Source organism: Octopus bimaculoides, chromosome 6 (genome assembly GCF_046866305.1).
Source record: "Octopus bimaculoides isolate indiv1 chromosome 6, ASM4686630v1, whole genome shotgun sequence".
In the NCBI taxonomy this organism is placed as follows: Eukaryota; Metazoa; Mollusca; class Cephalopoda; order Octopoda; family Octopodidae; genus Octopus; species Octopus bimaculoides.
Window position 1 is genome coordinate 73,354,958 of NC_142933.1, and position 23,233 is coordinate 73,378,190.

General features: G+C 33.0%; 1 protein-coding gene and 1 long non-coding RNA gene across 49 annotated transcripts in view; one reads left to right on the forward strand and one right to left on the reverse strand.

The window, feature by feature from the left end:
• LOC106868360 (agrin) overlaps nucleotides 1-23,233 on the forward strand; it is a 762,720-nt gene that overhangs the window by 158,099 nt on the left and 581,388 nt on the right. For all 48 annotated transcript variants that reach the window (XM_089354065.1, XM_089354050.1, XM_089354052.1 and 45 more), the window contains exon 2: nucleotides 12,315-12,356. In XM_089354065.1, coding sequence (XP_089210191.1) covers nucleotides 12,315-12,356 — 42 coding nt within the window. The remainder of the gene's footprint in view (nucleotides 1-12,314; nucleotides 12,357-23,233) is intronic.
• Nucleotides 14,454-23,233, reverse strand: part of LOC128248135 (uncharacterized) — a 29,671-nt gene continuing 20,891 nt past the window's right edge. The window contains exon 2 of the long non-coding RNA XR_008264411.2: nucleotides 14,454-14,630. This is a non-coding gene — a long non-coding RNA (uncharacterized LOC128248135). The remainder of the gene's footprint in view (nucleotides 14,631-23,233) is intronic.

A 23,233-nucleotide genomic window follows, 5' to 3' on the forward strand; every position in this document is an offset into this window, starting at 1 on the left:
ACCTACCACCACCACCACCAATAAAAAGAAAATCATTATTGAATAATATGCAGTTACCTGCAAAAAAAAACCGGATATTCAATGTTGATTCTTTTGAATCCATTGCTAACAGAATGTCAGGTTAGAGTTGGAAGCAAAGGCAAGCTGATGTATATATCTGAATTATCACTCTGTATTTCAGATAAGAAATATAAAGAATAAAGATATCTAATAGAAAATGAGAGGGAGGTGTACACTTAGTTCACACCAATAAAATAAAGTGATGATTACCAACAAGACCAGGTAAAGGTCAGAACAAATTGGATTTTGGAAAAATATAGAAGATTCATTAAAAGTTTTTGCCTATAACCAAGAAATGTAAGGTCTGACCTCTTTGATTAATACCATCTAAGAAGAATGAATAATTTACTTGAATATTTTAAAAGATTTTCAATCTTTTTTGTATAATTTCCATTACTACGACTAATTAAATTAATTGGGTTCATATATATATATATATATATATATATATATGTACATACACGTCACTCTCTTCCTCCCCGCTCTCTCTCTCTCTCTCTATATATATATATATATATAAATATACATACACAAGGACTTATATATGTTGTATATATACATATAAGTACTTATATGTTTGTATATAAGTGTGTGTGAATATACATATATATATATATATATATATATATATATATATATATATATATACATACATATTACATTTTTATGCGAAATGGAATAATTTTTGAAATTTGAATTCTATATTTTGTTATATTTATCAAAACATCTGAAATCCAATTAATAATAGTTCAAATATCCAATTAAAAGCCAATCCCAATAAACTAATTTGTATGCTGCCATATGAAAATGATATTTTTACCAAGCAATACATATATAATCTTTTGAGTTCTTTAATTTTCTTCTATACTATATATATATATATATATATATATATTTGAGAACTATTACAGGTGGATTTTAGGAAAAATGAACCAATGATAAGAAGTTAATAGGATAGAATTTGAGAGATGACCAAATGAGAGAGGAAGAAACAAGTAGAGAGTGGTCTTAAGATGAATTGAAATATCAGACAATTTTGATATGAAAGGAAGCATCAAGTTCCTGTCTATGAATATAATTAAGATAAGAATATATGTGGAGATGTGGGAATTGAGACAATTTGTGACTGGAATTAATTTGAAAAAAAAAAGAAATGAATGAAAGTGTCAACCTTCATTGTAGACATTACTCAGTAAAATGAAATGAAAACAGATATTTATGAAAGAATAGTTACATTTATAACAGTTTTGAAATTTTTATTGATTTTAGACTTTCAATAAATTATGCAAGAAAACATGGTCGGCAAAATCTGGAAAACTAATGTGTAACCTGAACTTGAAGAAAGGGACAAGATGCAAGTTAATACTGAAGACAGTGGTTAAAATTCAGATGTATAAGTTGAAGTAGGCAGAATATTTTTACTTTGGGTTAAACATATAAATATAGGTAGTTGACACATTTTGGCTTCTGTCATTGAGCTGCTACAATAGTGAGGCAGTATTTTCAAGGGTTTTCAGCAATGTCATTGACCCTGTATTTACCTAGTGCTTCTTTTATTACATTCCATTTACCAAATGGCTAAGTAGGAGACATTACTCAGCATATTTCAAAAAGTATTTTTCTTAGACAACATTCACTTATTGATCTAAGTGCATATAGATAAAGAGAGAGGGAGAGACAGACAGACAGACAGACAGACAGACACACACACACACACACACACACACGCACATACGTGCACACACATGCACATACATATAGTATTTGAATATTCATTCTATAGCAGAAATCACCTGGTTCAGCTTTATCAGATCTGCATTAGGTATAATATGAGTGTAACATAATTATCTGATTCTTATGTTGCATATTGAAAAGAATGAAAAGCAAAAAAAAATAATAATAACAATAATAATAATAATAATAATCAGAAATTCAATGGAAGTAATAGTAACCTTATTATAGATACAAATTACTCGATATAAATATTTTCTCGATAAAGACTTTTGCAATCTTTGAAACATTATGACATAAATGAAAATAGTTTCATAATAGGTATAGACAAAGCTGTGTGGTTAAGAGGTTTGCTTTGCAGCTATGAAATCTTGGGTTCAGTCCTACTGTGCAGCAGCTTGAGCTTGTGTTCACTACTAAAGCCTGAGTCAAGCAATGATTTATGTGTGGATTTGGTACATGAAAACTGTATGGAAGCCCATCATACATATGTGTGTCTTTATGTGTGTGTTTGTCCCTTCCACCATTTGACAACAAGTGTTTGTATATGTCCCTATACCTTTACAGTTCACCAAAAGAGACTGGTAGAATATGCACCGGACTTAAAAATACGTATTGGGGATGCAATTTGTTTGACTATAACCCTTCAAGGTAGTGTCCAAGCACAGCCTCAGTCCAATGGCTGAAACAAGAAAAAGATAGAAGTTAAATGAAAATACTTTGATAATAAGCCAATAATAGAAGGTTTGAAAAAAAAAACCCACATAAAACTGGAAGCACTTTAATTATAATTTTTTTTAATGAACATAATAAAACTCTCATAATATCTATTTGGTGGGAGCTATAATCCCTCCTTAATTAACTTGCAGCAGTAAACCAATACAGAGATTATGAATAAGCAACATGCCCAAGCAGCTGGTAACAAATACAGAGATAATTAAATAACTGCAAAATGCAACTTCAAAAAGTGGTTAAGGTGCAAATATTCTATACAATTTCTGCCTACAAATTTTAGTCACAAGGCATTATGTTAGCCTGAGTTTACAGTAGGAAACACTTACCCAACATACCATGTAGTGAGAATACAAGATCCTATGGTAAGAAATTAGACTCCTTATAGACATAGCCATACCTGTACCTATATTATGTGTATATATAATTATATGTACAACATGTAAAATAACTACAAAGAAGCACATAATCACAAAGTTGCAACTTTTAACTACCTTTAGGTATCATGGCTATTACTCAAGTACAGTTTAAGGTCATCAGTAAAAAGGTGTATGTTTTTATGAATGTAGGTATGTAGGTAGAAAGTAGGTATTCAGGTATATGTGTATGCATGTTCTGTTGATTGGATCAAATGGAACCCTCGTCATCATAACCAAAGGAGTGCCATTTATATGTGTGCCTATATCTATGCATATATATGTATATAGGTAGATAGCTAGAGAGCAATGTAATTATGTATGTATGTATGCATGTATGTTTGTATGTATGTATGTTCGTTTGTATGTATGTTAAGTAGGTAGGTATATATGCATGCATTTATGTGAACAGGACAGTTATGGTTTACATAATATTGGTTTGAAATTTTGGCACAAGGCTATCAAATTCCAGGGTGGGAGTAAGTCAATTACATCGACCGCAGCACTCAGCTAGTACTTAGTTTGTCAACCCCAATGCCTGGTGGCATTTAAACTCAGAACATAAAGCCGGAAGAAAGACCACTAAGCATTTTGTCTAACATGGTAACAATTCTGCCAGTTCACTGCCTTATATGGCTTACATAATAATAGAGGCAGCAAGATAGATATTTTCTCAGAACGCTGGTCTGTTGTGATATCTAATTTCCCCACAATAAGAACTGTAGAAGTGAACTTGTTTCAAGTGAACAAGACAATTTAGTTTTACAGACTTAGTGCTGCATAAGACTACAAAGTGTATTATTTACAGTAATGAAGTATATCACTTGTGGCACTTAGAGACAGTGAGAATTGAACTATTAGCACTAGTACTGGTTCATCATCATTATATTAACACTGGTTCTCTAGTTCTCCAAGAAAGACAAAGTAAGCATTATTTTGAAAACTTTGCTGTGCAATATTATTCATTCAACACTTAATTTATACTCTTGTCTATTTAATAGTATCAGTGCTATAAAAGTTAAATTCTCTGGAAGCTGAATCCCCAACTCAAGTTCAATTTTACATCTCCTGTATTCCTAATACCTGTGGGAAAGGTATAGATGTCACACAATATCATTCCTTGTGTTTATGAATATCAGATCTCTAGCTTTATATTAAGAAATCAATATTCATCTCTGCTTACTGAAATATAGAAAGATTAGCTGCATAAAACAGAAATGTATATTTGTAAGGATAATATATGAATTTTTCTCAATTCTATTTCTAAATAAGGTCTAAGGATGCATTTGATCAAAAGGATATATAATTTTAAAAGAGGAGAGAATGATACATTATGTTCACTTGAATCCTAGACAATATTCAGATAACATATCTATTTCATTATGAAACCTACTTTCACTAACAATTATCGCTTATTGTCCAATTATCATCCTTTGCTTCTTTTGTAGTATAAAGAGATAATTATGATTATCTCTTTTTACATTTGTAAATCTCACTCAATGCTATTGTCTGCATAAGTAACAAATTAATAAACGTTTGGAACAGCTTTTCTGAAAGATTACAGGCTTTAGAATTGAAATGCAGAATTATTCTGACAAATCATCAAAGTATTGATATCCAGGAAAAATAAGGAAATATAATTAGCTGTTATTAATTATCAAAGAGAAGAGCAGATGCACAGTTTGACGAAATCTGGAGAATGACTTCAAGAAACTGGTGGTTCATATCCTGCTATTTACACAGCATTGATTCTAAGGACACTTAACCCTCAATAGAAAAGTTCTCTTAAACCATAATGGTAGTATAATCCACTGCTGTAAAATGCAGCTGCATTGAAAAGTTGGTGATTTGCTGGTTTGGAAAAGTTACTTGAAATAGACTGGCAACTTATCAACAAGGAGATTTGTATATGATCAGTTTAATATTGAGAAACTGGAAAGTGAGCATTGGCCAGTGAACTACAGAAATATACAAAGGAATAGAAAATTAGGCAAAGCTATTAATGTGAAATATTATCTCACTAATAATGAATTGAAATTTATCTACAGTTACAATGTAAAGTCTCTTCAGGGAGCAATATCACCAACAAAATCTATTAGATCTCACAAATTACTGTGTATCATTAAAAGCCTCATATGATGGTATATAACAGTAAAGATGATGCTCTTTTTAAGTGAAATTTTGTTTTATTACTTCAACTATTGCCTGTAAACTAGTGTATAGTAGTACTAGCTGTGCTGATTTCATACCACCATGACAAAATTAGAAATGATGAAAGTGAATTATAGTAATGTTGGTCAAATTGAGTAGATACAGGGTTCTCAAATTCCACAAAATTGTTTCATGACAGCAATTATCTTCAACCATCTATGAAGCTGGAACACTTCTAAATTATATACAGTAAATGGAAAATATAAAATAGCTTTACTCTTTGAATATCATGATCATATTGGTTTGAATTTCCTTGAATTAAAATGCTTTCAGGAATCCTGTTCAAGAAATATTTTGAAATCTGAGATTTTAATTTTGCATTTAGTGTTGAGTAGCATCAGTGAACTTCATATGAAATGAACAAATGAAAATAAATAAATAAAAAAATAATTAAATAAAATCAAATACAAACCATCTGATATTCATGACATCTAGCAGAATATTGGAAGAGCATTTTGAAAGGTACACTGGAATGTATTACCTTTCATCTCAGAAGTGGATATCAATCTAGATGATACAAGTAAAATTTGATTCAGGTGTTCATAGCTGGACATATGTGAGTTATTAGTAATTCTGACATACAACAGTTAACCCCACTCAACATCCAATCAATAATGTAAACTCACAAAAAAAAAACACTCAAAATACTGCATGCACTTCTTGAAGTTAGAGTTCTATTGATTATGATATGTTATTTAGATTTAAATTTTGACCAAAAATATTTATCTTTTATAAAATAAGAACTAAGTTATGAAGAAAAAAAAAACCAACTGAAAGCTAATATAGGCGCAGCAGTGGCTGTGTGGTAAGTAGCTTGCTTACCAACCACATGGTTTCGTGTTCAGTCCCACTGTGTGGCACCTTGGGCAAGTGTCTTCTACTATAGCCTCAGGCCAACCAAAGCCTTGTGAGTGGATTTGGTAGATGGAAACTGAAATAAGCCCATCATATATATATATATGTATGTATATGTATATGTGTGTGTGTGTGTGTATATGTTTGTGTGTCTGTGTTTGTTCCCCCAACATCGCCTGACAACCGATGCTAGTGTGTTTATGTCCCCGTAACTTAGCAGTCCGGCAAAAGAGACCGATAGAACAAGTACTAGGCATCCAAAGAATAAGTCCTGGGGTCGATTTGCTTGACTAACGGTGGTGCTCCAGCATGGCCACAGTCAAATGACTGAAACAAGTAAAAGAGTAAAAGAGATATGAATTTCTTGTCTTGCTCATTCCTAACTGTTGGATATTAGTACAGTAGAAATAAGTCATCTGTTCGATTAATATTTACATATACTTCAACGTAATATACTCAAGTTTCTTCTTCTTTTCTTAAGTAAATGTTTTTGACAGCAGCATTAAATTTTTTTAGTTAGCAATGTTGACAGTTGGTAAATGTTGATGTGTGATGATGGCATTAGTCTCAACTAATACAATGCAATCAACCAAACTAACCAATGTATTGCAAAGAGGACTGACCAAATTGCTTTATAAACCTAACTGGGGATTGCTCTGAATTCTGTTTGTATGGTGGCTGATTTTGCATTTCATGTCTCCAGACTCAATAATATAAGAAACATTAGTATGTGCTGGAGATTGATTCCAGTAATTAAACATTCATACAAAATTTGCTTTATGTTAAGGAAAACAATTATTTTATTGATGACTAATTTGAGTTGTTCTTTATTTTTATCACCATATTAACCACTAAATTATACTTTCAATGTATTTTAAAATCAATACTATACCACAGCATTTCATGACTTCGTTGAGCTTTAAAGTATTTTAGATATATTATTTATATACATACATACAAACATGCATATGTATGCATATTTAAAATGAATGAATTGAAAATGACTTTTTTTCCCATCCTTATTCATTTATTATTATTTGGACAATAATTGTATGACAATTAGTCATTATAAAATCTTTGGATTTGCAGAATACTTAGTTATTCTTAATTAATTAATTAATTAATTATTCATTACCTAGTTGTGAAGGTGCATGACTCAGTGATTTGAGTGTCAGGCTCGCAATCATGAGGTAGTGAGTTCAATTCCCAGACTGGGCTGAGTGTTGTGTTCTTGAGTAGGATATTTTATTTCACATTGCTCCAGTTCACTAGCTGTAGAAATCGTGCCAAGTTGTATCAGCTGTTGCCTTTCCCTCGGATAACATCAGTGGTATGGAGAGGGGAAACTGGTATGCATGGGTGACTGCTGGGTTCCTTAAGCAATCTTGCCTGGACTTGTGCCTTGGAGGAGAACTTTCTAGGTGCTGACCCATAGTCAAAAACAATGTGCATGCACAAAATTAAAAATGCAAAATGGCAATAATTTACCCATCATACTTGCTTGACTGCAATGCAATCTTGTTGCACTTCACTTTGCTTAATTGATGAATTTAATATTATTACGAAAATGAAAGAAACCAGAGATTTTTCAATTTCTATGAACTGTCTCTAATTTAATTGTCATCAACTAATCAGTGGCCAGTAGTCTGAATATTTTTATGATTTTCCTTAACATTGCTATAAGATTTTGGTTGTTTTTCAATCTTTGAATAGGACATTTAATGCCAAAATATCAGCTATAGGCAATGTAGTTGAAATAAAATATATGGAACATATCCTATCCTATTTTCAGTTTATGATATTTTACTAAAAATTTATTTTAAAGTTCTCAAATATCTTTAGCAAGTAAATTAATTTCTTTTATTTAAATGTTTTTATTATATTTTATAAAGTCTTAAATTTATTTTGTGTAAGCATAAATTGTTGATATTTATAAGTTTTTTATCATAACTAGAATATGAAAGAGGACCTTGTTCTTCCTGACATTTTTGATAATTATGCAATATGACATTTCATTGGTCTGTCTTGTGAAGTGAAACAGAATGTCAAGAAGTATTGGTGAACAGCATAATTCCATGAGCAATCACCCTGAAACAATGTTTCCTTTAAAACCTTTTCTAGTGTATATATTTCAAAATTTGGCTTTTATTTTGTGACAATGATTGCATTTTCTTGTAAATGTAATCAGTGATATATATTTACAGTTTTTAATTTTTTTATTTAGATATTATATACAAATGATGTTTTTCATGTTGCTTGACAAGCTAAATTTCCATAATAGAGGTTTCATTTATTGCTTATTGCTTTACATGGTTGAAAGATTTCAATATCTACCCAAGCTGAAAATATTGTAGGTGGGGAGAGAAAATTAAGAAACTCATACAGAATAAACTCAGAATATTCTGTTTCTCACCAACACTTCATGAAAGTGTATGACACACTTCAATGTAATCATTGTTCATCTTTTCAACATTAATCTCACGTAGAATGTAAATATTTGTATACAGGGTTAGGTTTTACGTCAGATTTATTTTATTGCTATATAACTGCCATTTTATTGCCATATAACTTTCATTTGGAATTCTTAATTTTAACTACAATAAGGAAAAATAGGTATGTATAGTATGTATATACATATCAAAATAGTTTTCTACTAAAAATCTTTATATCCTTTGAATTGAAACTTAGTCTTTTAAGAAATTAATTTAGTTCAAATAAAATGTATGAATTATAGTAGAGTAAGTTCACACAAGTTAACTGAATTAAGAAATTCACACCTTATAGTTTTAATATCACTCACTTTCCATAACAAATTATTTACATAACCTAGAGTTGATATTCCAGCATAGAATGCTGTATACAAAACTCAAAAACGACAACAAACTATTACATGATTTCAGATATTCTTTGGTCAGTTATTCTTTGATTGTCACTATTACACTAAATCTACTGTATCACCATTGTCTTATGAAAGTCTGGTAAACATTCATGAGATAGAATTTCTAACTAGTTTTCCATTTGTAAATTCTATTGGTAATAAACAACTTTTTCCTGTGTGGATCAATAACCCAGCCAGAATCTTGGATGAACCTGATGTTATACTGTGACAGTAATTTTGTTTTTTTATTCTCTTTCCTTAATTGAACAAATGTGTGTAGTTGAAATAAAATGTATGGAACATATTATATATACTATAACTACTAGTTAGATATGTTGTGTGGCCTTTTTAATTCATTTAATTTGCATTAACAGTACTGCAGATATATATTCCATACATTTTTATAAAAATTTTCAATCACAAATTCATTTAAACTACATGTTTTTGTTCAGGCTGATAAGGAGCAGAGAGGTGCAGAGAGGTGCAGAGAGAGTGGTGGGAAAACAAAATTACTTCTACTATATTACTTCAGTATATTTTGAGATTTAAATGAAATTATCAATTTATTTAAACCGGAAAAGGAAGTAGTATGCTTCTGGTAGAATTTTCAAATGGAAACCTATTTAGAGACTTTATTTCGCAAAGAAGGCTTGGTGCTTCAATGATGAAATTTAGTGATAAGAGTGAAATTCTGAGAAATTAGAGAGAAATTATAAGTCTTGCTATAAGAATTTGGTTGTTTTTCAATCTTTGAATAGGACATTTAAAGCCAAAATATCAGCTATAGGCAATGTAAACAATTTATTATGAAAAGCAAGTGATATATATTGCAAAACCTGTACTGTACAACTTTCTTAATTCATTTAAGAAATATATTAAGATATAAGCTTCATCTTTCATTTAAATATTGAATCAATGTCAAGGCCTGAATATGAACATAAAATCAATATGTAATTTAATTTGAAATGGAGAAAATATTGAATGAAATGAAAAAGCTTTTTGTATATCTTTTACAGTCATAGCTGTAAAGGTGGTAAAGAAATAGAATACATATATATGTCTCAAATTCAATATGAATGATTTTAGACTTTAAGAATTCTAATAAAATCTATTAAAAACAAATGACTCAGTTTTCAATAGATATTGAATCTCTTAGAATATATCCTCCAATTTATCAGCATTTTATTGTGCCAAAATGTTTTTATGCTAAATCTAGTTGATATTTATTTCTGTATGCCAAGAAAATTATTTATTGTGAGAATGCTTATTTTAATGTTTTAACGTGGGATTTGTGTCCTGGTGTGCTTCATCAGTAATGAATAGGAATTTTGTAGATGTGAATTTTAACTCATGAAAACTATATTAGTTGGTGAAAGCAGATTTCTTTCTATACTGTGATTAGTTTCTGTAAAACAGTTGTTTAAATAGAAAGCCTACATCCTACTCTTCTAAGTAGATACTTATACACTCTTTCAAGTGACTAGAGACAACATATTATCTGTTCAATAGATTGAAAATTCCATCTGTTTTGATATCATAATAACTATGCACTTCTACAAACAGAAAAATTATTGCAATTTATTTTTAGTAAGCAAGAATTCTGATACGAAGATATAGTATTAGAGAATATGACAGACACCTTTATCTTGGCATGAGCACAAAGAATTATCAGATGAGTAGAAAGAACAGGTTTACTAGACTTAGCTCAAATATAATGTCAGAAATATAATTATCCTAATATTATGATGCCAGGAATCATCAAAAAACTTATGTTTAAAGAATCTAAGGTCAATGAAGAACCGATGTACTTCTGTAGCTTCTATGACTTAGTCCTAGGAGAAAGAGCTGTGCTCCCAACCTTTGTCAGATCAGAAACTTGTCCTTAAGAGTTTCAACAGAAGGTAGTTAGTTAAAGGCTACTAGGGGCAAGGTGGTAGTGGGATTAAATTAGGCTTCCAAATAGTTTGTTACTAAATTTCTCTCACTAAGCATCTTTCAAATTAAGTAAAGTAGAAGAAATTTTATCTAATATCTCATGCAGTAAGATCAAATCCAAGCTAAATAATTATGAAGCACATTTCTCATCCACACAGTGATAATTGTGCCTAAACCCAAAAAGTTTGCTTCCCAAACTGGTTGTCTATTATTCAGTGAAGATTGGGACCAGATTGACTTAACTCAGATTCATAGAAACACTTTAATGGTTAAATGCACAATTTGTCTCCAATGAGGAATGAGTTTTCTAACAGATTAGTAAGGTGAGCTTGACTGAGTGAAGTTTGTGAGGTGGTGTAAGAAGAAGACAAAACAAGTAGAATTATTGTATATAATCTGATAGATTTCTTTATAAAGACTTTCACAAGTAAACAAAGGACAGAAATTAAGAGAGATATCAGGGATCAAGTTTTTTTTTATGACACATTATCAATCACATGAAATGAATCATGGCAAAGCTGAGCAAGATAAATTTGTTGAATAGCCTTGGTTCATCCCTGTATATGAAATCACAGAATATATTTTGTGTGTGGAGTAACTATAAGATAAATAATTCACAAAGAGGAAACATTTCTATTTAACAATAGTTGGCCTAGAAAAAGTCTAGAATAAGTTCCACTATACTGTGAGAAAACAAACAAGGCAAAGGTTACTAGCTCATTGAAAAAGTCCAGAACATGTATGAAAAAACTAAATCTAAACAAATGATTGATAAATATTTGAAAACTACAACAATTATTTATTAATGAACTAGGATTATTCAGAGAATATATTTGTATATATTAAATGAGAATATATGTTGATAACCAGGAAATAAACATAAAAGAAAGTCATTTCTTTTTTCTTTTCTTCTTTCTTTTTCCTACATACAAATGATTTTACTTGGGGAAAGAATACTTATATGAAAATTCTAACAAAAAGAAAACTAGCTACTTATTTAATGCTACTAAGTATAAACAATAAATACCCATAGAAACTTAGCTGGAGAGTGCTTATGTGACCGTGGCAATGTACTTTTGGCAAACTGAGTGTGAAAATACAAGTTTGATTCCCACTTGAGCCAGTTCAATTCACATGCTTCTCACATTTTCAATTTCTTGCTGTAGTAAATAGCAGTGAGAAGGAGAAGCTGTGCTAAGTTGACAAAGCTTCAGAATGAAATATTACTTGAAAATGCATCTTTTGTTGTTAAACGAAGTCTCATGAGAGCTAGCAGGTTCTTTATTTGTTTTTATGTTATGTGTTTATAATTTTCTTTAAATTTTCAATTTCGTATTTCTAATTCAAATATATCATATATGTTGATGTGAGCATGTCTGAGGAAATATAAATCAGTATGTTCTAATAACTCATTTAATAGTAAAATTATTTCCATCATTCTTGAAGAAGATATTTCGATTTCTAAACCAGTTTATCTTTTTTTTTTCTTTTTACAGGTCAAAAATATTCTGAACCACATACTGTGCAAACCAGAAAAAGTAAGTTGAACAATTCTTCTTGCTACTATACTTTTATCTTCCATTTTCTTTTCTGTTTTCTTTTAATTTCTTGTATCAATAGAATGAAACGGTGGATCTCAGTCAGCAGTCAATTTATTTCTGATCTAAATAAAGTTGTACATGGGAGTGGATAAATATATCATAATTGATTATAATACATTATTATATAATCTACAAAGTTTATAAAAAAATATCATTTTGTTAAGAAAGGTTCAACAACATCATCATTATCATTTAGCATCTGTTTTCCATGTTGGCATGAGTTGGACAGTTTGACAGGAGCTGGAAAGGCCAGAAACCACACCAGGCACTATTGTCTGTTTTGCCATGGTTTCTACAGCTGGATGTCCTTCCTAATGCCAACTACTTTACTGACTGTATTGGGTAATTTTTACATGACACCAGCACTGACAGGGTCACCAAGCAACTTGCAAGACAAAATACCTTGGCATTAGTAGTGTTGAGGACAGGGTGGCTCTGGCTACTTTCTCTATTAACCTTCCTATTCTTCCAATGCACCTCTTGTGTGTCCACAGCTTACATTAGGTACACTGTATAGAATTCCTGGCTACATCTTTCTTACATGTTAAGTAAGGCTATTTACATGAAAAGGGTAGGTCCTGTTTGTTTTCTTGCTTACTAGAACCATGGTCTTTGCTAAGTTAACCTTAAGGCCCTTTGACTTCAGGTTTTGCTTCCATGTCTGGAATTTCTTTTCTAGTTCTGTTACAGAATCTGTTGTGAGAACAAAATCATCAGCCTACAGCATTTCCCAGGGGTTGCCAGTCTTGAATTCCTCTGTCATGGCCTGAAGGACAACAATGACTAGAAGGGAACTAAGAACTGAACTCTGCTGAATGGCTACCTATACATTAAATTCATCACTTTACTCATGATTACCTCTCTGACAGAACCTCTTACATGGCCTGTACAGTTTTTACATGCCACTTGTCTACTACTAGCTTCCACAGAACCCACCGTAACCAAATACTTCTGCAATTATTTTACTATACAGATAACATCAGTAGTGCTTCTCCCCAGCTCATAGCCAAGCTGCATCTCATCTAATCTGATTTCTGTTCCCAATTAATTGGAACAAGGCTTTCATAACCTGTTGCCTCTGTAATCACTTCTATTTTCCTTATTCTTGTAGCAGCTGACTATAATCCTGCAATACTAGTCACTGGAGATGACACCTTCCTAGATAACTGATTAACTATATAGGTGACAAGACCATATCCTAGTCCACCAGATATTTTAAGCATCTCAGCAATAACTCCAAACAGGCCAGGGACTTTCCTGGTTTTCATGTCCTTCATAGCCTTACCTATCATACAGCATTCAACTCGAATAGCTGGTCCCTTTTTTGGGGGTTCATGTAGAGGAAGCTCTCTTTCTCTTATAGGCATATGGACTGAAAATTTGTGGAAGGGGACTAGTCAATTACATCAGCCCCAGTGTTTGACTGGTATTTATTATATCAACCTTGAAAGGATGAAGACAAAATCGACCTCTGCAGTATTTGAATTCAGAATGCAAAGACAGACAAAATGCTGCTAAGTATTCTTCTGGCATGCTAACAATTCTGCCAGCTTGATACCTTTGTCATACATATATATTGTTATGACAGGTGGGAGATAAGAAAAGCATGAAAAACTGTGATGCTTGCTAAAACTAACAATTATTTAGTCCACATGTTTTTACATGGAAGTAAGGCAGTGGAAAGCAGAATGCATCACATCAAGCAAATATGTGACAATGCAAGGGTTGGGAATCAAAGGTATGATTGTCCAAAAGTTGTTTGCTAGGTTTCAGTGATGATACAATGGGAAAAGCAGTGTAACATTGGATGATTTAACATGATTGTTAAACCACCTGAGTTATATTATCAGTATAAGAGATATTTGATGCTTTTATCAGTTAGTCACCAAATTCATTGATCTGGCTTACAAATTAATTTATGCTAATTTATATATGCTACACTAGAAGGCAAGCCTATTTAATGTGTAACAGAATTTGCTGTTTTTTTATGCATTCTGAATTCTAAAAGCTAGAAGGTATGAAAAAGTACATGAGTAGAGCAAATATTGAATATTTTATATACACTTAATTTTAAATACAAATACAAAATTTAAAATGCTGGTCAAAGCACAAGGTTTCATCAAAGGGTCTAGTCTTTTACTATGGCAGCAGTTTTGGTCATCCATGAAATTGCAAAAATGTCATTGACTGTATCCATGAGTGATCTCTGGGCTAAAGAAAATGAAATAAAATATTTTATAAATTTGCATAAGTAAATACAATTTATAAGAAAATTGTAATAAACATTCGAGAAGGAACATATACCTTAGATTAAAACTTATTTAAACACACACAAACACACACATAGTAATAATAATAATAGTAATAATAATATCAAAATAATAATGCCATATTATATTCACTTCTCAGCCACTTAACCAATCAGTTTCACACCAGGGATTGAGATTACCATGAAAATAATCAGAAAACGTTGAAAGGAATTATATAATATAGGTTTTTTGCCACAGAATGACTGAAAGTTTCTTTTGGTAGTTGGTCTTTTAGCTGTTTTAAGACAGTCTGTATATAATTACATTAATATATATATATATAGGCGCAGGAGTGGCTGTGTGGTAAGTAGCTTGCTAACGGACCACATGGTTCCAGGCTCATTCCCACTGCGTGGCATCTTGGGCAAGTGTCTTCTACTATGGCCTCGGGCCGACCAAAACCTTGTGAGTGGATTTGGTAGACCGAAACTGAAAGAAGCCTGTTGTATATATGTATATATATATATATATATATATATATATATATATATATATATATATATATATATATGTATGTATGTGTGTGTATATATTTGTATGTCTGTGTTTGTCCTCCCACCATCGCTTGACAACTGATGGGGGTGTGTTTACGTCCCCGTAACTTAGCAGTTCGGCAAAAAGAGACCGATAGAATAAGTACTAGGCTTACAAAGAATAAGTCCTGGGGTTGATTTGCCATACTAAAAGTGGTGCTCCAGCATGGCCACTGTCAAATGACTGAAACAGGTAAAAGAATATATATGTTTACAGACATGGATAAAGTGTTTAACATTTTGTACATATATACCTGCATATAACTTTTCGCATGCCCTATCCCAAGAAACCGAACTACATCTCCTCTTCTAAACTACATCTTTCTCTTCTTCACATTTCCTCTTCATAAACTATGATTGTCTTCCAATCACCTTCCTTGCCCTTACTGTATTGCTACTTTCCATCACCCCATTTTTATACCCAGGTTTTCACTGCAATCCCCATTCTCTGCTTGTGCCTTTTTGGAAATACTTGACTGCATATATTATGACCTCCATATCTCTCTTTTTCTTACTCTACCATCACATCTATGCTCTGATACTTGTTACATGTGAGTATACCCTGGCACTTCACCATCTCTCTCCTGTTATCTTTTGCACTTTTGCTGTTTCCTGCTTTCACTCTCTCTCTCCCTCTTTCCCTTGCTCTTCCCTCTGGCTGGGTAGCCATGTACCTCTACAGCAGCACATCTGTTTCTGCCCTCATTCTTGATCATTTTGTCTCTCCTGCTCTTGCTTTTCTCTCTAACTAGGTAACCAAGTATCTCCTTTACATCAGCACATCTGTCCCCTTTCTTGGACATCTCTCTCACTCTCTCTCTCTCTCTTCCTCTCACTCTCTTTCTCTCTCTCTCTCTCTCTCTCTGGGTAACCATGTACCTCCTCCATAGAAAGACACCTGTTTTTCCCTCTCTCCTTCTCTGCCACGCTCTAATTTTTCCTCATTTGACACTGGATCACCTCCTCCAGTGCCCCCTCCATTATAGCAAGACACCTATTTCTTCCTCTCTGTCTCTGTCACACTCTAACCTTTCATCCTCTGACACAAGTTGCCTCCTCAAATTCCCCTGCCCTTCTCAAAATTTCTTGTCTTGCAAGTTACTTGGTGACCCTACCAGTACTTGTGCCATGTAAAAAGCATTTGTCCACTCTGCAGAGTGGTTGGTGTTAGGAAGGGCAGGCATCTAGCTGTAAAAACCCTACTTAAACAGATACAGTAGTCTAGGGTAGTCTTCTACCTGGTCGGCTCCAGTCAAACCATCCAACGCATCCCAGCATGGAAGAAGGATGTTAAACAATGATGATTATAATGATGATGATGATGACAACTCCTTGTAGCACCTGTAATTTCCAGATTTATCTAATGATTGTGAGAGAAATTATGACATTGCTAGATTCCACTGTCTTCACCATCAATATTTACCATCAAAAGAGATCATTTGTTTTCATTAGTCATAATAGATGACTAGTTCAATATGCCTTTATTGGATTCAAACATGAGCCTGCTACAGTTTAAATTCAATCTTTCTATTGCAAGGTCTATTGTAAGTTGCAAAGTATGCATTCAGTTATGTAGTTTCTTCAAGCAAATGTAATAAGGATCAGAGGAAAATGATTAATCTAAAATTTGAGCTTCATTTTATTTTTTAAACTAAAATGCAACTCAGACTTTAACTTCTTGTGTGTTCATCACAGAATAATTGAAGTAAAAGTGTAACTTTGTATTTGATGTACCTTGTGCAGACTTTACTAAATGATCTTTATGCTATATTTGTTTGTTAAATTTTTGGTTATGCTAATATGTAATTAAATTGACAGGGCATAAAAATTCCATTGTTATGAAAAATTCATTATAATGTGATTGCCAAAATCCAATCATAAAGACAGTTTGTTCTGTACATGTGCAAATTCGATAGTCATGCCAGTGAAGAATCAAAGTTTATTTATCAATATATTAAACATTTGCAAGAACAACATTCCAACTGATTGCATCCTGTCTATTTTTATGGAATTGGAATAGTTCTATTTTTATCAAATTTTTCAAGCATGATTATTGGTAAGAATGAAAGCATTCCAGTGACTATCCCATCATTTTTAAGGAATTTTTCAACTGTGACCATATTACCGTTGTTTATGATTTCAGATATTTTTTTCAACAATGTTAAGAATAAAAGCATTCTCTCTATGACTCTCCCATCCTGTCTTTTTTCTTTCACACTGAAATTACAATTCAAATAGAGACAATAGGAATCAAGATTAATAAGAATACATTACAAATCAAAACCAATTAAAATAATAAAGGCAATTTATGAAGAATCACTTCTAAGTTGGTCTGTTTGACCATATATAGACATCAAATGTTTTCTGAGTACCTGCTACTTCTCCAGTAGTGATTTTGGCATGTCTTTCTTATGATCAATAACAGGTACAATGAAGCATTTTTTCCCCACTGCACTCTGCTATTTTATCGTCATCATCATCATCATTTTAACATTTACTTTTCCATGTTTGTATGGGTTACAGAGTCTAGAGAGGTAGATCTTCTACGGCCATTTGTCCTTTTTTCATCTATTTGCAAGCAAGGTAATATTTCCCCATGACCATTCTATTCAAGTTCTTGTCAAGTTCTTTTAGAACATTGGAAACACATGACACTGCATATATGACAGTGACAATCATTTTATAATTATCACATGATGTCAAGACAAGGAGACAGATATTTGCTCTCTTTCCCCCTTTATCTCTCTCTCTCACATCCACACACAACCCATGCTAGCATGGAAAATGGATGTTAAAAGATGGTGACGATATATATATATATATATATATATATATATATATGTGTGTGCATATGTACATATATGTGTGTGTGTGCACGTGTGTATATATGTATGTGTGTGTGTGTGTGTGTATATATATATATATATATATATATATATATATATATATATATATATATATATATATATATACAAACAAACACACATGCATATATACATATATATATATATATATATATATATATATATGAATACACATACATACATACATATGTGTATACACATGCACACTGATGCACACACATGTGCATAAACAAACAAAAAAAAACAACACAGCTCTTGTTAAATATAGGTAAAGGCCAACACGGTTGAGTAAACATCTTTAGTTATAATCAAGGCATTCCAAATTTAATCTGTCTGGTAGGAGAGTGGATAGGAGGCGTTTGTATGTAGTCCAGTGGCTAAAGTTTAGGTTGTTAGCTGTGTAGGTTCCTCATGATAAGTGGCAGAAAGTGTTTTGCGTGTAAATAATTATTTGCTATGTACTCTGTTAAACTTGATTATAACTAAACATGTTCACTCGAATTATAAACAAATTAGGGTTAGAGTTCTTTTTGTTAAGCACAAAATATACTGTCACATGACACTAACGCAAGGACATAGCAGAAAATGTACAAAAGATTATAAAGTAAAAGAGTAATAAATTAGGAATTATTTCATAAACCAAAGAATGGTGATTTGTAATGTTCCTGCAAATAGTATATTAACAATGATTTTCAAAAATTAGTAATCAATGAATGCAGCAATTTCAGAAAAATGAAATTCAGGTCATTAAACTATAGCTGTAGCGAGTGAAATGATATTAGGTAAAATAAGTTAGTTAGCACAAAGCATATTTATGAGGCAAACTTTTGTTTTTATTTATTTTTTATTTTGAAATGAAGGAAACAAGGAATTTTATGTATAGTTGTTTTAGGAATCAATAATTTATTCCATTGCTACAATTAGTGCTTTAATTTTAGCATTTACCTGTTTACAGAGTTATTTTAAAATATTGATATTTTCCCATCTTTTAAAAAATACTTATGCAGGCGTGGCTGTGTGGCAAGAAGCTTGCTTCCCAACCATATGGTTCCAGGTTCAGTCCCATTGTGTGGCACCTTGGGCAAGTGTCTTCTACTATAGCCTCGGGGCGACCAAAGCCTTGTGAGTGGATTTGGTAGACTGAAACTGAAAGAAGCCCATTGTGTGTGTGTGTGTGTGTGTGTGTGTTTGTCTGTGTTTGTCACCCAACCATTACTTGACAACTAATGTTGGTGTGTTTATGTCCCCGTAACTTAGTGGCTCAACAAAAAAAAAACCATAGAATAAGTCCTGGGGTCGATTTGTTTGACTAAAGGCGGTGCTCCAGCATGGCCACAGTCAAATGGCTGAAAGAAATAAACGAATAAAGAATTATGTGCCTTTATTTTAATAGCATACACCAAGTACCTATTCAAATTCTTGAATGTTCTTTGTTCCTTGAGAGTTTGCTCTAACACTGCATCATTTTCTTCTTATTTCTTTCAAATATATCTTCTCTATAACAAGACACTTGTGCTACTCCGTCTATCAACATCTGGTATACAGCCACTCATTTCCACCATCTCCTCTCAAATAATTCTTAGTAGTGGGAACTTTTTCTTCTCTTTCCTTCTCCACTTTTTTCTGTCTTGCAAGTTACATGGTCACCTTACTAGTATCAGTGGCACAAAAACATGCCCAGTGCATTCTGTAAAGTGGTTGATCTTAGGATGGGCATCCAGCCATAGAAACATGCCAAAGATGACTTTGAAGTCCAATGCCACCTTACAGCTTGCTGGTTCCCTATTAAATCATCCTACCCATACCAGTATAGAAAGCAGACGTTAAATGATGATGATGTTTCGTTTTTATAATCTTCGTATGGAATTTAAAGATATCAACTGTCTCTTTGTGTATAGTTCATTTATTATTATTATTATTATTTGAACAAAAAGGTAACTTAATATAACAGGTCTTTCAGTTTACTAGAGAAATTTTAGTTAGCAGAACAGTCTGTAATCTCTTTGTATAGAAATACAGCAGGCAATTACATTGTTATCAAAGAAGATCACTGAAGACTTTTCTTTCATTTATTCAAAGAAACATGAACTGAAAGTTGTGAAAAGTTTAGAGATATTTCAGAAAGGCAAAAATAAAATTCCAAATATAATGCTATGGTCCAGTATGTGTATGTACATGTGCATGTGCGCACGTGCACATACACACACACACACACACACACACACACACACGCATTGCTTTTGTAGTAACAAGGTGTTTTTTTTTTTTTCATCTCTCTTGGTTAGTTAAGGCCATAAGGCATGTATTTTTTCTCCATACATCATTTTATTCAACATCTAGGTCAAAAGACAACTTTGTTGCTTTCTTTTTCATTTCATTTTGAAATTTTTCTCTCTTGAGCCAATCATGAAACTATATACCCACTGACATACATACATACATACATACATACAATCATGATGGCCGTCTACTCGTGACCGTGGAAGACCATTGCCGACCTTCAGGAACATAGTGCGCTCTAGGACTAACTTATATTTTGCATTTGTGGCTCCGTTGGTGGCTAATGAGCCCTGCTCTTGACAAGCATACATGACTGCAAACATTGCAGATTAAGCTTTCCCCATTCACTATATGAGCCGTGCGCTTTCGCGCAGCTCGCTTAAGTTCTTCATGCTGGATACTCGCTCTCTCAAAAGTGTCGATCCCCTCCTTAACCTGCTTCCTCCATCTGTGGCGATGACAGGCATTGTTCTCCCAACATACATACATACATATATATGTTTCTTTGTTCATTTTGTCTTGTACCTTCCCTGTCCTCACAATTTGTCTCATCATCATTCTTGATGGTGAGATCTTGTATACACTACTCCTTTTCTTTTGTCTCTACCTTTTCAGTTGTCTATACCTTTGGAAGTCTAATCAGTTGTGGACACTGTTGGAATGAATAATAATTATTTAGGTGCAAAAACTGTTACGATTTTCAATTAACAACTGAAAAGAGGATCAAATTAGTGCATGTCCATTTGAACTATAGTTTTATTTTACCTGTACATATCCTTATTGTTAACATGTAGCACATTTTGTAATGCACACACACACACACAACAAATATGTATATATGAGGATAATCCCCAAAGTAAGGTATCCAAAGCGCTGAGGACACAAGGAAACTGCATGCAGCTATTGGCAACACTGTTGTGTTTGGTGAGCATGTACCACCTACTCCTGTGCATGCCTCGCTGCCATGCTCAGTCTTGGCTTGGCAGTCATATCTGATGGAGGTCCTGATTGATGCTCCCGCCAAGTGTGATGTTCTCACAGTTATTTGGTCTTTAAACGCAAAAGGCATTAAGCCGATTGAAATTAACAGAAGTGTATGGCAAGTCATGCATTGATGTCAAAAACATCCGCAAGTGGTGTAGGGAGTTTGCAGCCGGTTGTACTGAAATTCATGATGAAGGGAGAAGTGAACGACCATCAATTTCCGACAAGACAGCCGCGAAAGTTGAGCAAATCCTGCATGAAAATCAACAGATCAATCTAAATGATCTCTACATTTTGGTTCCTGAGGTTTCCCCAAGCACCATTCATAGGGTTTTGAGTGAAAAGCTGCAATATCATGTGTGCACAAGATGGTTCCTGCGAATGCTCACAGAAGACCATAAACAGGACATCACCCACCCACCTTATAGTCTGGACTTGGCACCCAGTGACTACCACCTGTTCCCTAAGTTGAAAGAACATTTGGCCGGAATGCACTTCAGCAATGACAACAAGGTGAAAGATGAGGTCCAATGCTTCCTCAATGACATGGTGGTGAATCTCTCATCAACTTCTTCAAGTATCACTTGAAGAGGAAGGTGAGAGTAGAGAGGGAAGTTTTGTCTAGTGAATGTTTCAATAAAAGATGGGTGAATGTAGCAAGGATGGCACGTGTGAATGATGGAGCCACCTTGAGCATAATCCTATAAAACAGAAAAAAAAGAGAGTCACTTACTGTAATGTGATTTTTGCATGACATTATTGCAAAAATGGTCTTTTCTGTAAGCTTTTCTTTCCGTGGATAAACCTAATCTGTTTTCCCCTTTACGTTATGACATTTCTGTGATGCACAATCCCTATTGATTGGCTTCCCCACCTTTCTTTCCCATGATTCCTTTTGATCAAAAGTCTACCCCCATCTTTGTTTTTTTTTTTGCTCTTCCCAAAAAGAAAAGCTCTACTTTGTATTTTGTCCCCTCTGTGTTCAGCCCTGTGTGGCTAATAAAGAAACATATCTATCTATCTATCTATCTATCTATCTATCTATCTATCTATCTATCTATCTGCCTACCTACCTACCTACCCATACATTTTTTGGTTATCTCACCCCCTTTAAAAAATTACCATTAAAAAAATTAGGTTATAGCCCCACTAAAATATTCAGTTTATGTGGCAACAAGAGATTGGATTAAAAGGGTTAGATCCTCTTGATTCAATACCTCAACACATTGTTGACTTTTGGCTTCCTCAATAGGCATGCTATGATTTGTTATAATAATGTTATTAGATTCAATAAGATCTTTAATTTTTTCAGTTTTCGTGTTTATTAATTTTTTCAGTTTGGTATTATTTGTTATAAGAATATTATCAGATCCTATAAAACGTTTAATCTTTTCGATTTTCATGGTTATTATTTTTTTCTTTTTTTTTTTTTTTGTTTTATTGGGGGTTAAACAATGTTTTTAGTTGGGAGAGATAACCCAACATTTTACTGTGGGTGAGATAACCAAAAGGTACCTTTCTTTTGCCTAAGCCAGGAACTTTTCAGCACTCACGCGTGCGTGTGTGTGTGTGTGTGTGTGTGTGAGAGAGAGAGAGAGAGAGAGAGAGAGAGTGTGTATGTGTGTAATTTAACATTTGTCTTTCATAGGTTGGACGGTTTGACATGATTCACTGAGCTAGAGGACTTCACCAAACTCCACTTTACAGACCCGAACTAGTGACATTGTCTAATTACTTGCAATGCAAAAATACCCCTTTGACTGAAAGGGAAAAAGAAGTGGCTTTATGCTAGGTGCTGCTGAAAAATTATGATAGAGGGACAGAGACCGAAACTGGTGTCTTGC